The sequence below is a fragment of the Hirundo rustica genome, chromosome 1 (genome assembly GCF_015227805.2).
Source record: "Hirundo rustica isolate bHirRus1 chromosome 1, bHirRus1.pri.v3, whole genome shotgun sequence".
Taxonomy (NCBI): domain Eukaryota; kingdom Metazoa; phylum Chordata; class Aves; order Passeriformes; family Hirundinidae; genus Hirundo; species Hirundo rustica.
The window spans coordinates 92,306,840-92,325,059 of record NC_053450.1 but is presented as its reverse complement, the minus strand read 5'-3'; the positions used below and the strand labels follow the sequence as shown (position 1 = coordinate 92,325,059).

The window sequence follows — 18,220 nt, the reverse complement described above, 5'->3', positions numbered from 1 at the left end:
CACAGCTTCTCTGGGCCACCTGTGCCAGTGCCTCATCACCCTCACAGTAAAGAATCTTTTCCATATATCCCATCTAAGCCTATACTCTTTCAGTGTGGGGGGCTTTTTTGTTTATTTTTGTTTGGTTGGTTTTTACACTGAATATGGATGCTGTGCTTTTCTGAACGGTTTGTGTCTGTGTCATTCCAAGTAAGGAATGGTTTGTACCGGTCATCACATGCTAGCTCCTGCACCTTTTTTTCTGGTGATTTTTTATCTGAGAGACATAGTTAGGTGTTTGATGGAAATATGGATCCTCATTGGAAAGGTGTGAAAAAGAAGCCAATGAAGTAGTTTTTGAGGAGAGGGGGGAATTTACTCGTAGGACAGAAAGAGCTTGCCTTGATCTGGAAGAGGGATGAGCTTTGTCTATAGGCTGCAGTAGAGGTGCTTTGAGAGTAAGCAAAATAGCTTATTACCATTTATTCTTGAATGGGTCAAGAGTCAGTTCATGCATAAAGGACACACCTGCTTGCCTTGAAAAGCTCACAGAGACAAATAACTGCTCAGCATTTTGGTGAAGAGGAGGATATTGAGAAATTCTCAGAGATGAGAACAAAGGATTCTTTTTACAAGCCTGGACAACAAGTAAGAGCCTATTGAAGTCTGCTATGAAGTGAATTTTTAAAAGGAAGAAAAGAAACCCTTCAGTTTGGGAAAGATTCAAGAGATGGCATAACTAACTGCTGCAGCACTTAGGCAGGTCCATTCCTAGGACCCCGTGCTGTATTAACTTGCAAGCTCCCTAACCTGCACCATGTTTGGCCTGAAATCTCAGTTCTGTGTTTCTACAGGCTCCTGAGGGGCCATACACTTGACTTTGAGCTAAACTGTAATTTAATAGAAGATATGTATGCTGACTGCAGCACTTTCCTTTTTAAAAGGAGGGAAACCAGGCAATTGGCTTGAAGAACTCTACCCTACCCTCATGAGAGAGAGTGAGTTGTGGATTTTGAGCAGACACAAGTGTCTTGTCTATTTGTTGTTTTGACTTAACATTGAAGCTGTTCCTGGTCTGCAAGAAAAAAATCTCTTGACTTTGCTTCCCTTTCCTCAAAAGGATGGGCAAAGGGGAGATCCTGGCCTGTGAGAACTGGCAGCTCATTTGCTTACCCTGGGCTCCCTGGCAGCCTTGGGCATGCTGTCCCGAGCTTGTCCCTGTTCTGAGCAGGGGGTAGGAGAGGGGATGGATATCTCTGGCCTTTAGTTGTTTCTGTAAGATGCTAAATTGCCTTAACCAGCTGGAAGATTGGGAATTCCCATCTTAAAGACAGTAAGGGTTAGTTTAGGGGAAATCCTCCTGTTAGGGATTTTTTTTTTTTAAAATTTCTCCCGTTTGCTGAAAATTAAGTCATAAGTTAAAACCCCTGCTTACCTCTTTAAATGCTAGACATCTGTGGAAGAAAAGTCCTGTAAATAAGAAAAAGTATGAATTACAGGCAGTATAGATTTATTTAGCAAAGCAGAAATGCAGTAGTGTTGACACTGGATCTGTATTATTTCTTTTGACTGTAAATGCATGTGGACATAATTTTGTGTGATATGTAGTTTGTAATTAGTTTGCAGACCCACTAATAAAATTCATGGGGGAAGCAGTGAGGTTTCTTAATGAAAAATAGCAAAATATCATGGATGTTATACTGCTACTCTCAGTGCTCTGCATTTGCAAGTTAATAAAATATCCATAATTGAAGTTCAGCATTTTGTGTTCTTTTCTGTGACTGCACTTAAAACCAAATCCTATTTTATTCCACGATCATTTGACTGGTTACTATAAACAACACTCTCTAATGACCTATTTGTCTATGTTGGTATTGCTGAGCTCTTCAAATATCTAATAAAAATATCATTTAGAGTTATATATCAGTGTCTCATTGATTTTCTGCTTGTGAGGACATTATGAAAATTAAGTATCTCCTTAAAAATAAATCCAGGTTTGCTGGTGGGATTTAAAGTAGAGTCCCTCCCTGATATTTAGCAGTAAAGGAATCTGTAGGTCATCCTGTGGTCATTATGACCATGCACAGTTTAAAACACTTTGGTATTTGTTTTTTTTTTACCTTAGGAAACATGGAGGAGGTTACTGGTTTATTGCTTGACAGAAGTGGGTGATAAAAGGTTTTTTCCTCTTCTGACAAATGGTTTTATCTTCTACTTACAATCACTGTATAATGGATATATACCTTATTTTTCTTTTAATATTTATACTCAGCTTCCGTTTTTGCGTGATTTTGTGTTCTTGCTCAGCAAGATAATAAATGGCTCCCTCAGGAGCTGGTTAGAAAGTAAATTTTTGTTTATTCTACATTCTTGTTAAAATCTTCTGTTGATACATTTCATTTGTCAGTAGTTGAACATTCTCTATTTCCAGGTTGTTGAATAGTGCTCTCTCAGCATAGATATTATATGGGACCCCTAGCTGAAGGAGAAGTGACTGAGTGCTCATGGTGAAGGAAATGGAGTTACTCCAGAATACAGTGGATTTTCCTCTGATTTTATTTCCTGTGTTCAGCATTTCAGAACTGTGCTGATCCAGTGATGCTTTAGAATTTTAGAATTTCAGCTAGAAAGATACACAAAGACCATTTCATAGTGCATCACTGCACTAGTTTTTCTTTTTAGAAGAAAAGAAATTAGGTTATAAAGGAAAATGAAAGTATTGTACTTTCTTGTCCTATTTACATGCCTCTAAAACATTCTGCAGTCATTCCAAGGGGGATTCTGCAGGAATTCTCTGGGCTACAGAATGTAGATGTTCCCATAAATAATTGTGCAGCTAGATTTATGCTAGTATGGGCCATTTTGAGCGTACAGAAGTTACCACTGCATCCACTGTAAGAAATCATTTCTCCTTACTGGCAATTGCTGAAACTCCCATACCAAGATGAGAGAGGCAGCTGATCACAGGCATTCAGAAAGTCACCAGGCAGTGAATGTAAGTTTAAAACCATGCACCTGAAGTTGAACAAATACTGTCCTTAGCTCAGCTCTCCTTGTTTTGGGTGTACACACAGCTGGTGTAATTGTTTGATCAGAACTCAAAGCAGACAGCACATTAACCCTCATTGTGGTGTACAAATCCTGGGCTTTCCTATTAAAAAACAAACAAACAAAGTCAAACACTATGACTATTTTCATCTTCTACATCTGAAACATGGAAGTGCATCTAAAATCTGCCTGGCTCAGGGAGACAATTTTCAGACTATCAAATTCTGCAACTGGTGTTTCAAATTATGGATTTGGCAGAATATGTAATCAAGCCTCTCTGTTGAAGTCTCACAGCCTCCTAATGCACATTTTCTTCCTGAATGTCATTGGAATGCTTTTATCTTGGTTCCAACATCACCTTGCCACAGGGTAAATCATAATGGCTTTTGGTGAAACTTGATGCCAATTCCCAAGAGAACTGTATTCCTATGTGCCCATAGTGTCCCAGTTCACCAATGGGCTTCACTGAAATTTTGTTACAGAACCCTCTTGGGTGTAGTCTGTGATTAAATAATGCATATTAATTGCAGAAACTACACTGAAATAATAAAAAATTTTGACATCTGTGTTATTTTCTAAGCATTCAACTTCTGTGACACCTTTTGAAGGACTGCTCACTTCACAAGATAATCAGCAATAGATTTAAACACGGGTAACAACAGTTTTGATCTTATCACTGAGTTGTACATGAGTAATTTGTTTCCATCAGTGCTCTTAAAAAAAATAATGTGCAAACCCTTTTCATTCTTGTTTTCAGTCAATTTTAGTATGTTATACAATTTAAAATAAACAAACACAATTATTTTCTAGGTCAAGAAGTGGTGTTCAAGTGCCTTGGAGAAGGAATTCTGGAAAAGGCCTTTCAGGGATATAATGCTTGTATTTTTGCCTATGGACAGACAGGTGAGTGCCCTAAAGGGGGAGAGCACTTTGTGCACATGGGAAGTGAGAGCCACAAAACATAAATATTAAGATAGATAACATTTCAAAATTGTACTTTGAAATATGATATTTCATATACATCTAGTGACAGGTGAATTCTTAAAAGCAGTTCTGTCAGTATGATCCTGGCTGCTACCTGTTGGGGCCTCTTTCAAAGCCTGAAAGTAGTTCCTACTGGAGACTCATTCAGTTTCTAGTGTTTAAGTGTGTTCAAAGGCTCTCAAGTTATGTCCCTACTGAAAGAAACCTTCAGGATAATTTCTCTTTTTGTTTACCTCTACCTTGTCCAAAGAATGAGCTGTCTGGAATAGCACATCATGTTGTTCTGATACATGCTCCTGGAGCAATAAAAAGAGAATTTAAATGTGCTTCTTGAATGAATGAGTAATTAAGAATTTATATTCTAAAGCATTTTCTTCTCCTTTTTTTCTTTTAGGTTCAGGAAAATCCTTTTCCATGATGGGCAATGCAGAGCAGCTGGGTCTGATCCCACGGCTCTGTTGTGCTTTATTTCAGAGAATCTCTGTACAAGAAAATGAATCTCATACTTTTAAAGTTGAAGTGTCCTATATGGAAATCTACAATGAGAAAGTCAGAGATCTGCTTGACCCAAAAGGGTGAGTAGCTTCACTTTCCCCCACAGCCTTCTGTATTCTTGTCTAAAACTCTAAAAATAGGAATTTGTTTTGAAAGTCCCTGAGAAGGTTTTTTCAGAATGTATGGTTATATGACTTTAGAGAAGATTAGATATCAAACACCAGAAATAAGAGAATATTTATGTGAAGCTTGTATATGAATTAGTAACGGGTGTCATTGAAATTAAACGTTAGGATACTATCTTACTGATGCAAACAAATACTATATGAAGTACTCTACCACCAGAAAGCAAGACCACATACAAGTAAATTCTGGGGTATTTTTGCTAGATGTCCAGGCAGTATCTGTGTAGGGATTTTCATCAGCTAGAAAAAATTTGAAGCTTATTTACAGCTTGGGCCTTATGGTTTAGATGTTGAACTTTTTTGAACATGGAAAGGTGACACCTTAGAATACACTTAGAAATTCTTTCTGTTTTGTCTACACGGAAATAGTGGTCAGGCACTCCAGCTTGGAGATGTGTATACAGGAATAGTTTGACAGGACTCTTTCAGCTGAGCATTGATACGTGTGGTTTATATTTCAGTTCTTGAACATAGTTGCTGAAGGTGTTGTATGCAAGTTAGTTAACGAGATAGATTTCAGACTTACTCAGTATGTGTCAATAAAGTGTAGAAAATGTGAGAATGATGGAAGCTTTAGCAAATTGATGGGGGGAGGATTTTTGGGGTTTTGTTTGCTTGCTTGTTCTTTTTCTCAACATTCTTTCTGCCAATTAAGGCATTTTGGGTTTTGTTCCAGCCACAGATACTGGGGTGGGAGGATGCATTAAAAATAATTTATGTATACAGATCAAAACTGGTTAGATTGGTTTGAGTCTATTGTTTGAGTTACAAATTCTGGAATACTTTCTTATTCCTGTTAGAATTAAAAAAGACATAAATTGACTTCTTCTATATAAAAGGTACTTACTTCATATTAGGGCAATTTTTGGATCTCCATGCTAATTAGTAGATGGTGCATGAGATGTACTGTGTTCCACAGGAGTCGGCAGTCCCTCAAGGTTCGAGAGCACAAGGTGTTGGGTCCATATGTTGATGGCCTGTCTCAGCTGGCTGTTACAAACTTTGAGGTAAATCTTTATAAATATCACCTATGTACGTAAGCAATAGGAGTCTCAGGTAAACGAATGTCTATCCAGGTATTTTGGTTCTTGAGTGATTACCGTCTCTGGAAATTGCAAAGATCTTCTCTAATTCTTCAGGGATATTTATTTCATGTGGAAGCAATGGTTTGCCCATATGTTACAGATATAGTAGTGATATCTCATTAATTTGCAGTTTCACTGCATATAACATATGCCATGAACACAGGAAATATGGTGATTCTAAAATAGGGATATTAGTCTTCCAGCATGAATTTGACTTTGTTGTTGAATACTACATTCTCTTTTATATAGGTGTACATAGGTAATTCATAACTTTAGTCACAACAGCATCTAAGCCCACTTGATTTACCAGAACACATTCAAATAAATGAGTATTGTGGAAGCCAATGAACCACTGAAGGCACAATGGAAATAATTGAAGCAGTGCAGGTTTATGAATTGTGTAGGGCTTTCTTTTTATGAGGAAACTGATTTGGAAGTGTTTTTTTAAAAATGTTAATTCTTTGTGTAGTGTTATGTTTTGCTTTTTACATTTTGGGCTTGTTTTTATTTTTCTGCAGCATCTGTGCATATTATACAGTTATAAAAACTGCTTTTGAAGCTTTTAGGTGAATTGCTTACTTTGAAAGCACACCTCCTTTGTGCAAATTCTAGTACATGTTGTTCATGCTTAGGTTTTGGCTGATGACTTCTGAAACGGTTTTGGAAGACTCAGCAAGCGCATATGTCAGGCTCTGCATAGTCATCTTTGTCTTGCACGTGTGGGAGGGTACAGGTTGAGGTGAGGTAACGTTTTGAGCCAATTAAGTGAAGATAGCATTAGTGCAGGTCAGTAAAGAGGTGCCCTGTGTTCACTTGTGTAAGTGAATCTGTGCTGGCCTGATTCCTGGCATTAAACAGTGTGATTTGTAATGTGGATGTCATCAGCATATTTCAGCAGCAGATAAGGAAAAAGTTCATTGGCTATAGTTGCTCGGCTTTTAAGTGCAGCGCTTAAAAGAGATATGATTTAACATTGTTCTATGGACTTGTAGCAATACATCTCAAAATGTGCAAGGAATTTTCCCATTACTTCTACCTACCCTTCTTCCTCTCTCCCACACACCCTTCCATCTAGATGGGGATTTTGTTTAACAAGCACAATGCTTTGCTTTTATCCTAGCATCCCTTTTTACTCTTTTTGCTTTAGGATATTGAGTCGCTGATGTCAGAGGGAAACAAATCACGAACAGTTGCTGCAACCAACATGAATGAAGAAAGCAGCCGCTCTCATGCTGTGTTCAATATTATAGTGACTCAGACACTCTATGACCTGCACTCTGGTGTACGTATTTCTGTTGATTAATTTATGAAGTTGTGGTGGATTCTTCTTCGTCCTTTCTCTTCGACATGCATCATCTGTTTAGCTGTGTTCTGACTTTTGATGCCGTGGAGTCCCAGTAATCAAGACTGAGAGAACCCTGGAAGAGTGAGGAAGCACACCAGATAAAACAAACAGTTGGAACAATTTTTAAGATTAGGTTGACACTGTGAAACCTTCTTAGGTCTTAACTGTTGCTGGAGTTACCATGTTTTAATGGCCTACTCTGCCACGAGAGTACTGATGTTACCATGTGGCTGATTCTGGTTCCTTGGTGCTTCAGGCCTTAACTAGAAAATGTATGGGTGGCTTCTAAAGATCTGTAAGACCTCTGACAATTCCTTCTTCTCTCATGTCTCGAATGTGATACTTTAACACACATTATTATGAAGAACAGTGTTTCCTGGGGCCAGCGTCAGGCGTGTTGGTGCTTCATGCCAGTGTTTCTTAGCTGTTGTTCTCCCATGTCCTGTCTGTGCAGAATTCTGGAGAGAAGGTCAGCAAGGTCAGCCTGGTGGATTTGGCTGGGAGCGAGAGAGTGTCCAAAACGGGAGCTGCAGGAGAGCGCCTGAAGGAAGGCAGCAACATAAACAAGTAAGACATCGGCTTGTGCAGGCTGCAAACCCTAATCTTGAAGGAATTACTGTTGGTTGCCTGGCCTCCTCTTGGTGTGCTTGCCACAAGTCAGCTCAAATGAGCTTCATCAGAAGCAGCTCAATATGGCTCTTTCAGCTGCTCTGTGCTGAGCAGCATGTGTTTCCTGACATTGGCAGAGGGATCCTGATTCATACTTGACTCAGATGAGGGTTATATGAATTTTATCTGGAAAAAGTGACGGCAGTGCTCTTTAATTAAGCATATACCTTTTGTGATTCATTTATACACCCTGTCCCCAGGCTCATGTGTTTGTCTCATCATCTGCTCAAGGAAGAACGCAAAGTTGCAGAGTTGAATGGCTTTGTTCCAACATGAATTAAAATATGGAAGGGTATAATGCACAGTTTGAGAAAATTGGATCAGAATGAAGCTGTGTTGGTTTAGCCTTGCCTTGGGCATTTGTGCTCAAGCAATGACAAGTTTCAAAGCACAAAGTTTTTAGCTACAATTACTGTGTTATACAAAAGCAAGAATGTAGCACACTATTACTGCTGTCCTAAATATACTAATTTTCTGGGAAAGAAAGAGTGTAACTGTTACATTAAAAGCTACTGCTTTTCAATGTATTTGAAAATGTTACAAATGTTTTGGCATTTTAGGTTAACAATGACAGCGGAATGTATGTATGAACAGCACAAATACTTACAATTATTCAAATTTTCCTCTTGTTTATTTGAACATGTTTGCTCTTTTAGCTTAGTTTCTAATCTACTTTATGTTTAATGCATCGTATTGGTAGCCACATTGGCAGAGTTCTTATGAAACAAAACGATGTGGCTGTCTTTGCCTAATGGCAGATACTGTAACCTTACCCCACAGGTTCCTAGTTAAATTCAGATTGGTTTTTCTAGAAACTGTATTTGTACTTTGCATAAACAAAGGTGGAAATAAGTGTTTCTTTCTAATTTTTGGGAAAGAATTCAAATGCCACCTCTCCCAGCAGCTATTAACAAATTGCAAATATAACTTTAGATGCAGGAAGACTTCAGTGGGTTGTTTTTTGTTTTGTTTTGTTTTTGTTTTTTTTTCTTTTAGAATTTTTATTCAGTGTTAAACTTGTATGGTATCAATGCAGTAGGAGAGGGTTGTTTTGCCTATACTGAACCTCTTTGACAATACAGAACTTCAGATAAAAACACCAAGCATTTCTGTAAAAAGTGTTTTAAAAACAAAACTCGACAGCTCTACATTTTCCATTCAATTAAATTCTTACATGATACAAATCTGTAATACTTAGTTCATTTATCTAACTTTCTCTGTTTGAAATCTCTTTTGGAACTGATAGGCCAAAGAGAATTCTTAGTGCTGTGCTTGGTGTCTTCAGATAGAATTTTGCTGTTGGAGCTTTAATGAAGTCTGGTTTTTTTTAAGCCTCAAAATAGATGTACATGTTTAGTCAGACTAGTTCTTCAGAGAACATTTTGTGCAGTCTTCTTTAGAGTGCCATGCAACTTACTCATTAGGGAAAGTTAATATATTTTTTCTGGAGGGGTAGAGTATATTTAAACCATACACCTTACTATGTCAGCTCCTTTCCTTATTATATTTCTTTTATAAAAAAACCCAGTAACACATATCGGTGGCATTTGTTATGTTTAATGAGATAAAAAAAATGGAGCTGCTGGCAAGTAAACTAGCTGCTTGTTTTATGTTTTATTGCCTTGAAGAAGGATGTGGAAATAATGTGCCTGTTTATTTAGTGTCTGCACCGCTTATTTCTGATGAAAACTGGCTAGAGCTGTGGCTAGATGCTGCCTTGGTCCCGCAACTTTTCCTGTTGAAAACATTCTTTCCTGTCATGGGGACAGCATGTTGCAGAGAGGGGCTGCTCTTGCACTTACTGAAGCAACTGAGAGTTGTGTCATCTTGAGTCAACTTCTTCCTCAAGTTGTAATAAAGAGGACTTTTTTTTTTTTTTTTTTTTTTTTTTTTTTAAACTCAGAGCTAATGCAGAGTTGCCTTGGTAAAGGAGATTCTTGGGAGATTTTGATTTATTTGCCATACCTCATAGAAAAGCTGGGTGTGCTTGTTCCTCCCCAGGATGTGCCAGTTCCCATACTCAGTGTAGAAAAGGAGGTGCTTAACAGATCTTCGTGGTGTGGTCAAAGAACTTCTAGAGCACAGTAGTAAGAGGAAGCAGAATAAGCAATCTGTCAATTGGTGGCTACAAAAAAAAAACCAAACCAAAACCTTTCTGTGAGCAGTCTGCAATTTTACCTATGATTAGTAAAATCATAGCTGTTGTCATTTTAACTTTAGAATGCAAAAAGAAGATGTAGGCAGAGGCAAGGAATGGGTTGGGACAGGTCTGGCTCCAAGCTGATTTGAGGGAGGGTGTTAACTAATAGAAAAGTGGGTTCAGCTCATTGAAGAATTTGGTTCTAAATTGTACAGAAATAGCTTGAATAGGTGTCACTTAGGGATGGAGTTGTGTCCCTGTGATGAGGAAGTGCCACTTCCTTTCGAATGCTGCTGGCCCATGGTGGGAGTGTGCCCACTAGCAAGGACAGCCTGGTCACGCCTGAGGAACAGGGGCAAGGAGAACAGACAGTGTGCACAAATGGCACTTCTCTGTAAACTTGTAGCAAGTCCACTCTGTTTCTTCTGGACTGACTCAGTCTGCTGTGTGCTGTGGGCTTAGGCCATCTGGTTGATTCATTATGTAAGTACCGTGAGATAGGATCAGAGTAATGACAGATCTCTGATGCATCATTCAGCACGAAGCAAAGCAGCTGATGAGTCCTGTAGTCATTTTGTTGGGCAGCCATTCCTTTTGCTGCTTCCCTTAAAGTCTTTAAACAGCTTTCTGTTATGAAATCTCAAGCAAACGACAGCAATTATTCCAATTTGGCTTTTATTGCAGATATTGACAGTTACTCTTAAAATGAGATCTATATTTTTAAGGAGCAGTAATATTATCACATTTTTAATCCCATGTTAATAAACTGTGTACCTTATAATTTCCTGTCCATTAAAATGCAGGGGCCATAACTCAAATTGGTGTTGCAGCCCAGCTGGGACATGGTTTTCAATCACAGGTCTTTTTGAATCCCTGTTCTTCCTGCTTCCCTTCTGACTGTCCGTTTCTTTCCACTCCCTTGGGGTTTGGCTTTGGTTCTCACATTTCCCCTCATTTAAAGAGAGAAAGAGGAATCAGAGGAAAGTAGTCTAGGGTAGATTTTCATTTTATGCTCCTTGGACTCCATTGGGAATGTGGTGGTGCTTTTCAGTTGTGCTGGGGAAGGCTGCTATAGAGCACCATGGAGCATCCTGCTGTTCACTCCTGCATGTTTAGCTTGCTGTTATCCCTCTCTCTGGAGATCAGAGGCTGGAGGCAAGAACTAGTGCTCCTTTTTTTTATCTTCCTCTCACAAACATTCAGAGGTTATTAGGCTTTTCTTCAGGCCACAAAACTAAACTTAACTTTCATTTTTGCTATGAATTTTTCAGAGGTGAATCAGAAAGTTATCCTACAAGCAAATTTACAAAATGGAGTGTTCTCTTGGGAGTTCAGATTACCTAGCCTTTCCTTAAATTTCTTTTTATTTTCCTCCCAGGTCTATGCTATATTTATATGCAATATGTGAAACCTTTTGTGACATATGTAATGATTCTTGTTAACTTACCCTTCTTCCCTGAAGTACTCTTCTGCAACATTTTTGTCATTTTCTAAGGGCTATTTCTGAACCAGAGGCGGTTTCAAGCGGCACTGAGGCTCTGTTATAAATGCTGTGCAAATGCTGCCTATAAACCAAAGCAGTATTACTTCTTTGAAAAGAAAACACAAGAAGGTGGAGTGCAACAGTACAATTAAAGATTTGTTTGACTATCTAATTGCAATGCTGCTGAAGCTTTTCCCTTAGTACTTAAAGAGAGTAGCTGGATATTTGAGCAGGAGTGTGCCAGACCCAGAATTCTCTTGGGCTTCAGTGATGTCTCCTTTAAAACCCTTTAGGCATCTGTTTAATGTTCTCAGGCTCCTCAACAAGCTCATTATCTTAAACACACTCACCTCAAGAGCCCTGATGTCACTTAAAACTTACACAGGGTTGTATAAGAATTGCATAAGATAGCGCACCTATGCTTTGCGTGGATTGCTGACGCCATCACCCCTGTCGGTGGAAGTTGTACGTGTACCAAAATGCATGAGTTGGCGATTTTCTTCACGATTCTAGAGTGTGGTTTGAGATTCAGCTGGCTGCTAAGCAATTTAGGGGCTTTTCTCTTTCACTCTTGTGCAGCGCCTTTGTTAACTGGGGGATCATTTGGTCTGTGACCCCCAGAAGAAGCTGCTGAGGCTCTGCCTCAATCATAACCCAACCCATTTGTCAAGGGAGCTCCTAATCTGCCTCTTCTGATAGCAGCCTTCTATAGCTTTGTGATGGCTGGCTTGTCACTGTCTCACCAGGCACATGAGTATTCCCGGGCCATAGCTGGATTTGCTCTGAGGATGCCTCCTTAGGGCTGGAGAATTGTTCAGTTTTAGTTGGCATTTGAGTCAGTGTTAAACATTGTTCTCAGAGACAGGGGTTCTTGCTGTGCTGCCAACACTGACTTGTAACTCTGTCATGAGACTGTGTCCAAATCAGAAAGATTTTTATCCTCTGAGAAAAGGTGGATGTCTAATCAAGGGCAGTGATTTCTCATATGCTGAGGCAGTCTATTTTACACTTTTCAAACTATTCTTAAGTATTTCAATGTAGTCTCAGTCTTTTCTGAAATACGATCTCAGTACTACCTCTAATGAAACACTGTTGATAACAATTTTTTCCTCTGAATATATGACTTTAAAGAAATACACTGCCTTATTTGGAGCACGGCAATGGGCTGGCTAATCTCTGATGGTCATTTCCAACTTTAATTATTCTATGATATTTTAAAAATTGGATGTGAAGTTCTGCAGAGCAATTCCTTTTTTCTGTGTTTTATTGAATCTGCATTTGGAATATGTGTTAAAGCTGTTCTGCTGTTTTGTATTTATAGATCACTTTCAACACTGGGCTTGGTTATATCATCACTTGCTGACCAAGCAGCAGGGAAAGGGAAAAACAAGTTTGTGCCTTACAGAGACTCTGTACTCACTTGGCTTCTCAAGGTAATTTATATTTTCTGTTCACCATGTTCACAAGATGTCAGCTTACTGATTTGTAGGATCATTGTAGTATGCTTCTGTGTACATAGACTTCTCATCTTTTTTTAAAGAAATGAGTGAAAGAACTCTCATAACTATGTTATTCCAAGTAATATGGACAGCTAAGTGTATCTTGTGTTGATTCAGAGTAAAATCCTACTTGTCTATTTTCAGTTGTAATGGAATCAAAGGTGGCAGAGGTGACTAGAAATGTTTATGGAACACACAGATTAGTTTATATCCAGAGTACATTTCAGTGCCTAAATAGTACTTTCAGTGCCTTTATTAAGTATTTTAAGTCTCTTTGTGAAGACGCTGTGTAGTCTCAGAACAATTTTTAACGCTTACAACTTTCTGCGGCTTCACTACAGGACAACTTGGGAGGAAACAGCCAAACTGCCATGATAGCCACAATTAGTCCAGCAGCAGACAACTATGAAGAAACACTCTCAACTCTGAGATATGCAGACAGAGCCAAAAGGATAGTTAATCATGCTGTGGTGAATGAAGATCCAAATGCTAGGGTCATCAGAGAATTACGTGAAGAAGTTGAAAAACTGAAAGAACAGCTCTCACAAGCTGAGGTAACCTTATATACAGTACAATGCAAAATGAGTTTCTCAAGGGAGAGAGACGCACATTCTGTGTGGAAGAGTAGCCTTCTTACAAAATGTGGAAAGGAACAGTCTTTCAGCCATTCTTTTTTCTTTCTTTCTTTCCTTTTTAAAAGAAATAATTAACTTTTTTCCCTGAATCCAACATAATACATGCTTATCTTTAATAACTTTTAAAGGAGGACAACATTGTACTGATGGTGACTCTTTTCAATTCTTGATGAACTTAAGGCCGAGCAATAACTGATGCAGCACAGATAAGGACTAGATTACGTCTTCGTTGTGTAGACTCACTTATTACCGGAATTTTTTTATTTTATTTTTGCATTGGTGGACTACATGTAATGTTAGGTGGAAAAGTGTGAAAAGTCAGAAATCTGTTACTAGACAACAAAATTTAGGGAGAATTTCTCTCTGACATTTGTGAAAATCTATTAAAAATTGTCAAAAATGCAGCGCTGAAAACCATCAACAATTTGCTTCACTGCCTTAAGAGCTGACACTGTGTGATTTATACTTCTACTTGAAGAATAAAGTATCCAGGTAGGATAGTTTATTTGGTATCCAGGATATCTGGACAAATTAGGTACTTAACAGATTGGAAAATATTTTTAATATTTTCAGGGAAGACATAAAATACTGATGGAAAAGGAACAGAACTGTGATTGAGGGTAAATTTGTGTGGTGTTTAAATTTCATCATCATTTAATAGTGTTATTCATGTGAACACTTCCTTATAGACTGAAATGGGAAAATCTTCTTTAAGGAAAAGGAACGATTCACTTTTTTCATAAATAAAAACCTGTTCTAAGCCCTTATTTTATTTCGGAAGATATTATTGTAGCATGTTGTTAATCATGTTGGCAGGCTGCAGCTGAACACAATCAGTAGGAAGGTGTCCAAAGTCTTACTAATTATTTTGTTAAGTGTTTTTTCTTCTACCTTCTGTTAAAAACAGTTAAATAGGGTTATAGGCCAGCCTGTTCAGTTGTTACTTGGCACTGGACAAATTCATGCCCTATGCTTTTGTTTCCTGTTGTGAAATGAGAAGCCTGTGTTAGCTCCAGAACATGCCTTCCTTTGAAGGTAATCAACAGGGTCAGTCTGAAAGCTTTAATGCAACTCTAAGAACATGTACAAATCCAAGATAGAATGGAAGGCTAAATGTCTAGAGGAGTTTGTGTTTGAAACTACACTGGGAAGAACTTTCACTTGAACTTCAGACAGCTCGGAATTGAAGTTTTTAAATACTCACGTGTTTTTATACAGACAGTGGAGTTTGTGTGGCCAGGCCCAGAGATTTTTTTTTTCTTTCCATTAGCTCTGGAGCTATGTCAATCTTCAGCTATTTCAGATCTGGATCCAACAAAGGTTGTTTCTGTCCTCCTCCTTTACAAGCTTCCTATTTCTTCAACTCCTACCTTGAAAAACCTGGGGACATAGCAGAAATATACTTGTTGCATTTGATATTACGTTGCTGTGTGCAGTTTCCTTGTGCAAGCAGATGTCGAAGTGGTAAGAGCACCTGAGGGTTTTTGCTAATTTCTACCTTTTAGGCCATGAAGGCACCAGAACTGAAGGAAAAATTGGAAGAATCAGAAAAACTAATAAAAGAGCTGACAGTCACCTGGGAAGAAAAGCTAAGGAAAACAGAAGAAATTGCACAGGTACTTTGGAAATTTTTAGGGGAAAGCCAGATACTCATATAGTACTAGTCAGCTGAACTTCATGAGCTTTCCTGGACTATGCTGTTTTCCCGCTACCTATTTGAAATGTCTCTGAATTTTTGTGTTTTCCCCTTGTTCCTGGTTTTGGTGTGGGTTTGTTTGTTTGTTAGTGATTTTTTAAAGTCTAGATTTTATAAATCTAGCAGTGTCATGATAGCATTGATAAAAGTCAGTATTTAATTTTAAAATAAAATATCAAAAATATGTTTGGGCAGCTCATTTGCTTATAAGGCCACAGTGGGACCGTGGACATGCTTCCCTTGATGTGACAAAGGAAGTGAAGAATTACAAAAGGATCAGAGTCGTGGGTGGTCCTTGTTGTTTTTAGTGATCTCTAACTAGAAAAGGAAAATGTGTACATGTAGTCACTATTTGTTTGTTTATTATTATTTTTGTACATAAAAAAAATCCCTTCTGGATTCTAGTGTATTTTTGCATCATTTCCTCCATCCATATCTTGAAGAATAAGTGATGTTGGTTTCCCTTTCTAGTCCTGATGTTCCAGAAGCATATTTTGGTGCAACCACTGTTTAAATAAATTAACAACAGAAAAAAAGGGGCAAGGGGAAAACCCAAACCTAGTCAGCCAAACAAAAAATCTCAACACCCAAACTTTAGTAAAAAAAAAAAAAAAATATATATATATATATATATATATGTGCTCATGATCAAATAAGTGCTTTCGCTGAATTAGTAATAAAACTGCAAAAGAATAAGCATAAACTGTGGCATGCTATTTTCTAAATCCTCTGACTATGATTATCTTTGAAGTAGTTGGAACTGAGTTTCATGTTTTACTAACATAAAGATTCAAAGCCACATTGTGTTACAAGTATGTTTAATAAACTCAGTAGAGCTGTGTAGGTAAGTCTAATGAATTTAATAGGACTGCTCTAGCAAGATCTACTTTAGGGAGGCAGGTGTTTGAGGATTACATTTTTTTTTTTTTATGGCTGGTACGTAAAAATAAATTCTACTGACCTTATGGTGCCTGACCAGTGTCTGGTGGTGATATACAGATGCATACTCAGCATGTGCATCTTCAGCTGTAGTTGCTCTGTGCTTGTCCCTATGTATTGCAGAGAGATTAACCTATTTTTATGCTTGCAGGAGAGGCAAAAACAGCTGGAGAGCATGGGAATCTCCCTCGAGTCTTCAGGCATCAAGGTTGGGGATGACAAGTGTTATCTGGTGAACCTGAATGCAGACCCTGCCCTCAATGAGCTTTTGGTTTACTATTTAAAGGTAAGGATGTGAACAGGATATTCACACAGAATGGAAGGACACTTGCTTTGAATTTCTAGCTCTAATTTACTCAGAGGGGATAGAAATTTCTTTGCTGCAGCAAAATAAGACAGGCCTCCTCCTACTGTTTAGGCTTTTGTTCTCCCTTTGCAGTTCAGCTTCGCTGTTTTCCTAATTGATCTCCTGACTGCCAGCAGGGCCAGTTTTGAGATCAGTTTTAGCTTTTCCAGGCAGGAGGTGCCTGGCCAGTTGTCTTCTGACCTGAACTTCAAGTAGGAGCTTCACGTTAGATGCGTCTTTTTGTTAGGGAGCTGGGGATTGCTTTAAATATGTGAAGAGTTAATCATAAAGAGATGATGTTCAGTAGTAATCAGTAAGAATAACATAGTCTTAAATGACAGGGGAGCTTATGAGAGAGTGGGTTAAGAAAAGCACTGTTAAAAATTTACAGAAATGTATTTTCCCAGTGTTGTCAGCTTTCACACCATTCTGTTTGGCATTTCCCATGCCAGAGTGAAGAAGTGTCAAATTCAAACCTAGCAGGTTTGTAGGGAAATATGAGCTGCTTGTCAGTCATATATGAAAGACTGTTCTGCCTATTTTTATAGCTACTCTTCTGCTTTGGTAACTGAAGAAAGGCTTCTGTGTTTAAACAGTAGCAAATAAAACACAACCTCTCAAACACTAACAAAATAAACTATTTCAGCAGAACTTAAAATATGACTTGGGATTTTGTAGGGAGTAGTATGTTTAGCTGAGTTGCTCTGTAGCTGTTTTTTGAAAAGCAGAGAACTCTGCACCTTGTTTTACTGTCCTTGCTGTTCTCTTAATTATGTTTGTATGACATGGCTGGTTTTCCTCTGGTTTTTGTGTTTAATTTATGTATGCAGGCGTAGTATGAGAATACTTTTAAATCGGAATTTGTGTGTCAATTGCTTTATTTTGCTTTAGCTAAAACTGTATGAAGATGAAGTTCAGGGCAGTTTGTGTTTGACTGTTGCAGTTTTCAGATCTGCTGTGGCACCATTTCTGCTTGACAGACACACAAACTTTGCGGTCTCAGCACTTCAGATAATATTTTCTTAGTTTTGTCAACAGTGGTAGTTTGCTTGTCTCTTAGTAACAACTTGTTTTATAGGATCACACAAGAGTTGGTGCAGATACCTCTCAGGATATACAGCTCTTTGGTATAGGAATCCAACCAGAACACTGTGAGATTGATATTGCTTTAGATGGAGAAGTTACACTCACACCAAAAGAGAATGCAAGGTAAGGAAGATCAGCAGCACTTTCTATTGAAAGGGAAATTTGCTTTTCTTTGACAGAACATGATTTTCATGCATTTTTATTTTACTCAGACAGAAGTATCTTATCTTCTGATCAATGAGCATTTTCAATACAGTTGACTTAAACAGATATTTAGAGGGAAATTCAGCGATTAAAACTAAGATTTCCCTGCACATGTGAACACCCACCCACCCACCCCGCAGGGCAACTGGCTATCAGTGGTTGGCTTGGAATAAGCCATCTAAAGAAGGCATTTGGTAGGAGTGAGGGGCCTTTTCCTCTCTGGATCTTGGGTAGTGATGAGATCCCTGAGATGCTGCTGGCTGTCCTGGCCTGTGTGATGGGGTAGTAGCCTGTGTCTTCATGGCAGAGAATAAATGGTGCCTCGTGAGTAGTTTCCGTTGTAAATCTCAATATTTTGTGAGGAAGAGGTGCTTTAAAGATCTGAATTCCTTTCTAAATCCT

The 18,220-nt window shown here is 38.4% G+C and overlaps 1 protein-coding gene across 5 annotated transcripts in view; it reads left to right on the top strand.

Annotated features, from left to right (window-relative positions):
- Positions 1-18,220, top strand: part of KIF13A (kinesin family member 13A) — a 103,503-nt gene that overhangs the window by 48,818 nt on the left and 36,465 nt on the right. For all 5 annotated transcript variants that reach the window (XM_040084538.2, XM_040084528.2, XM_040084510.2 and 2 more), the window contains exons 5-14: positions 3,838-3,930; positions 4,406-4,586; positions 5,611-5,698; positions 6,924-7,058; positions 7,576-7,688; positions 12,735-12,846; positions 13,254-13,466; positions 15,053-15,163; positions 16,334-16,468; positions 17,607-17,737. In XM_040084538.2, the coding sequence (XP_039940472.1) occupies positions 3,838-3,930; positions 4,406-4,586; positions 5,611-5,698; positions 6,924-7,058; positions 7,576-7,688; positions 12,735-12,846; positions 13,254-13,466; positions 15,053-15,163; positions 16,334-16,468; positions 17,607-17,737 (1,312 nt within the window). The remainder of the gene's footprint in view (positions 1-3,837; positions 3,931-4,405; positions 4,587-5,610; positions 5,699-6,923; positions 7,059-7,575; positions 7,689-12,734; positions 12,847-13,253; positions 13,467-15,052; positions 15,164-16,333; positions 16,469-17,606; positions 17,738-18,220) is intronic.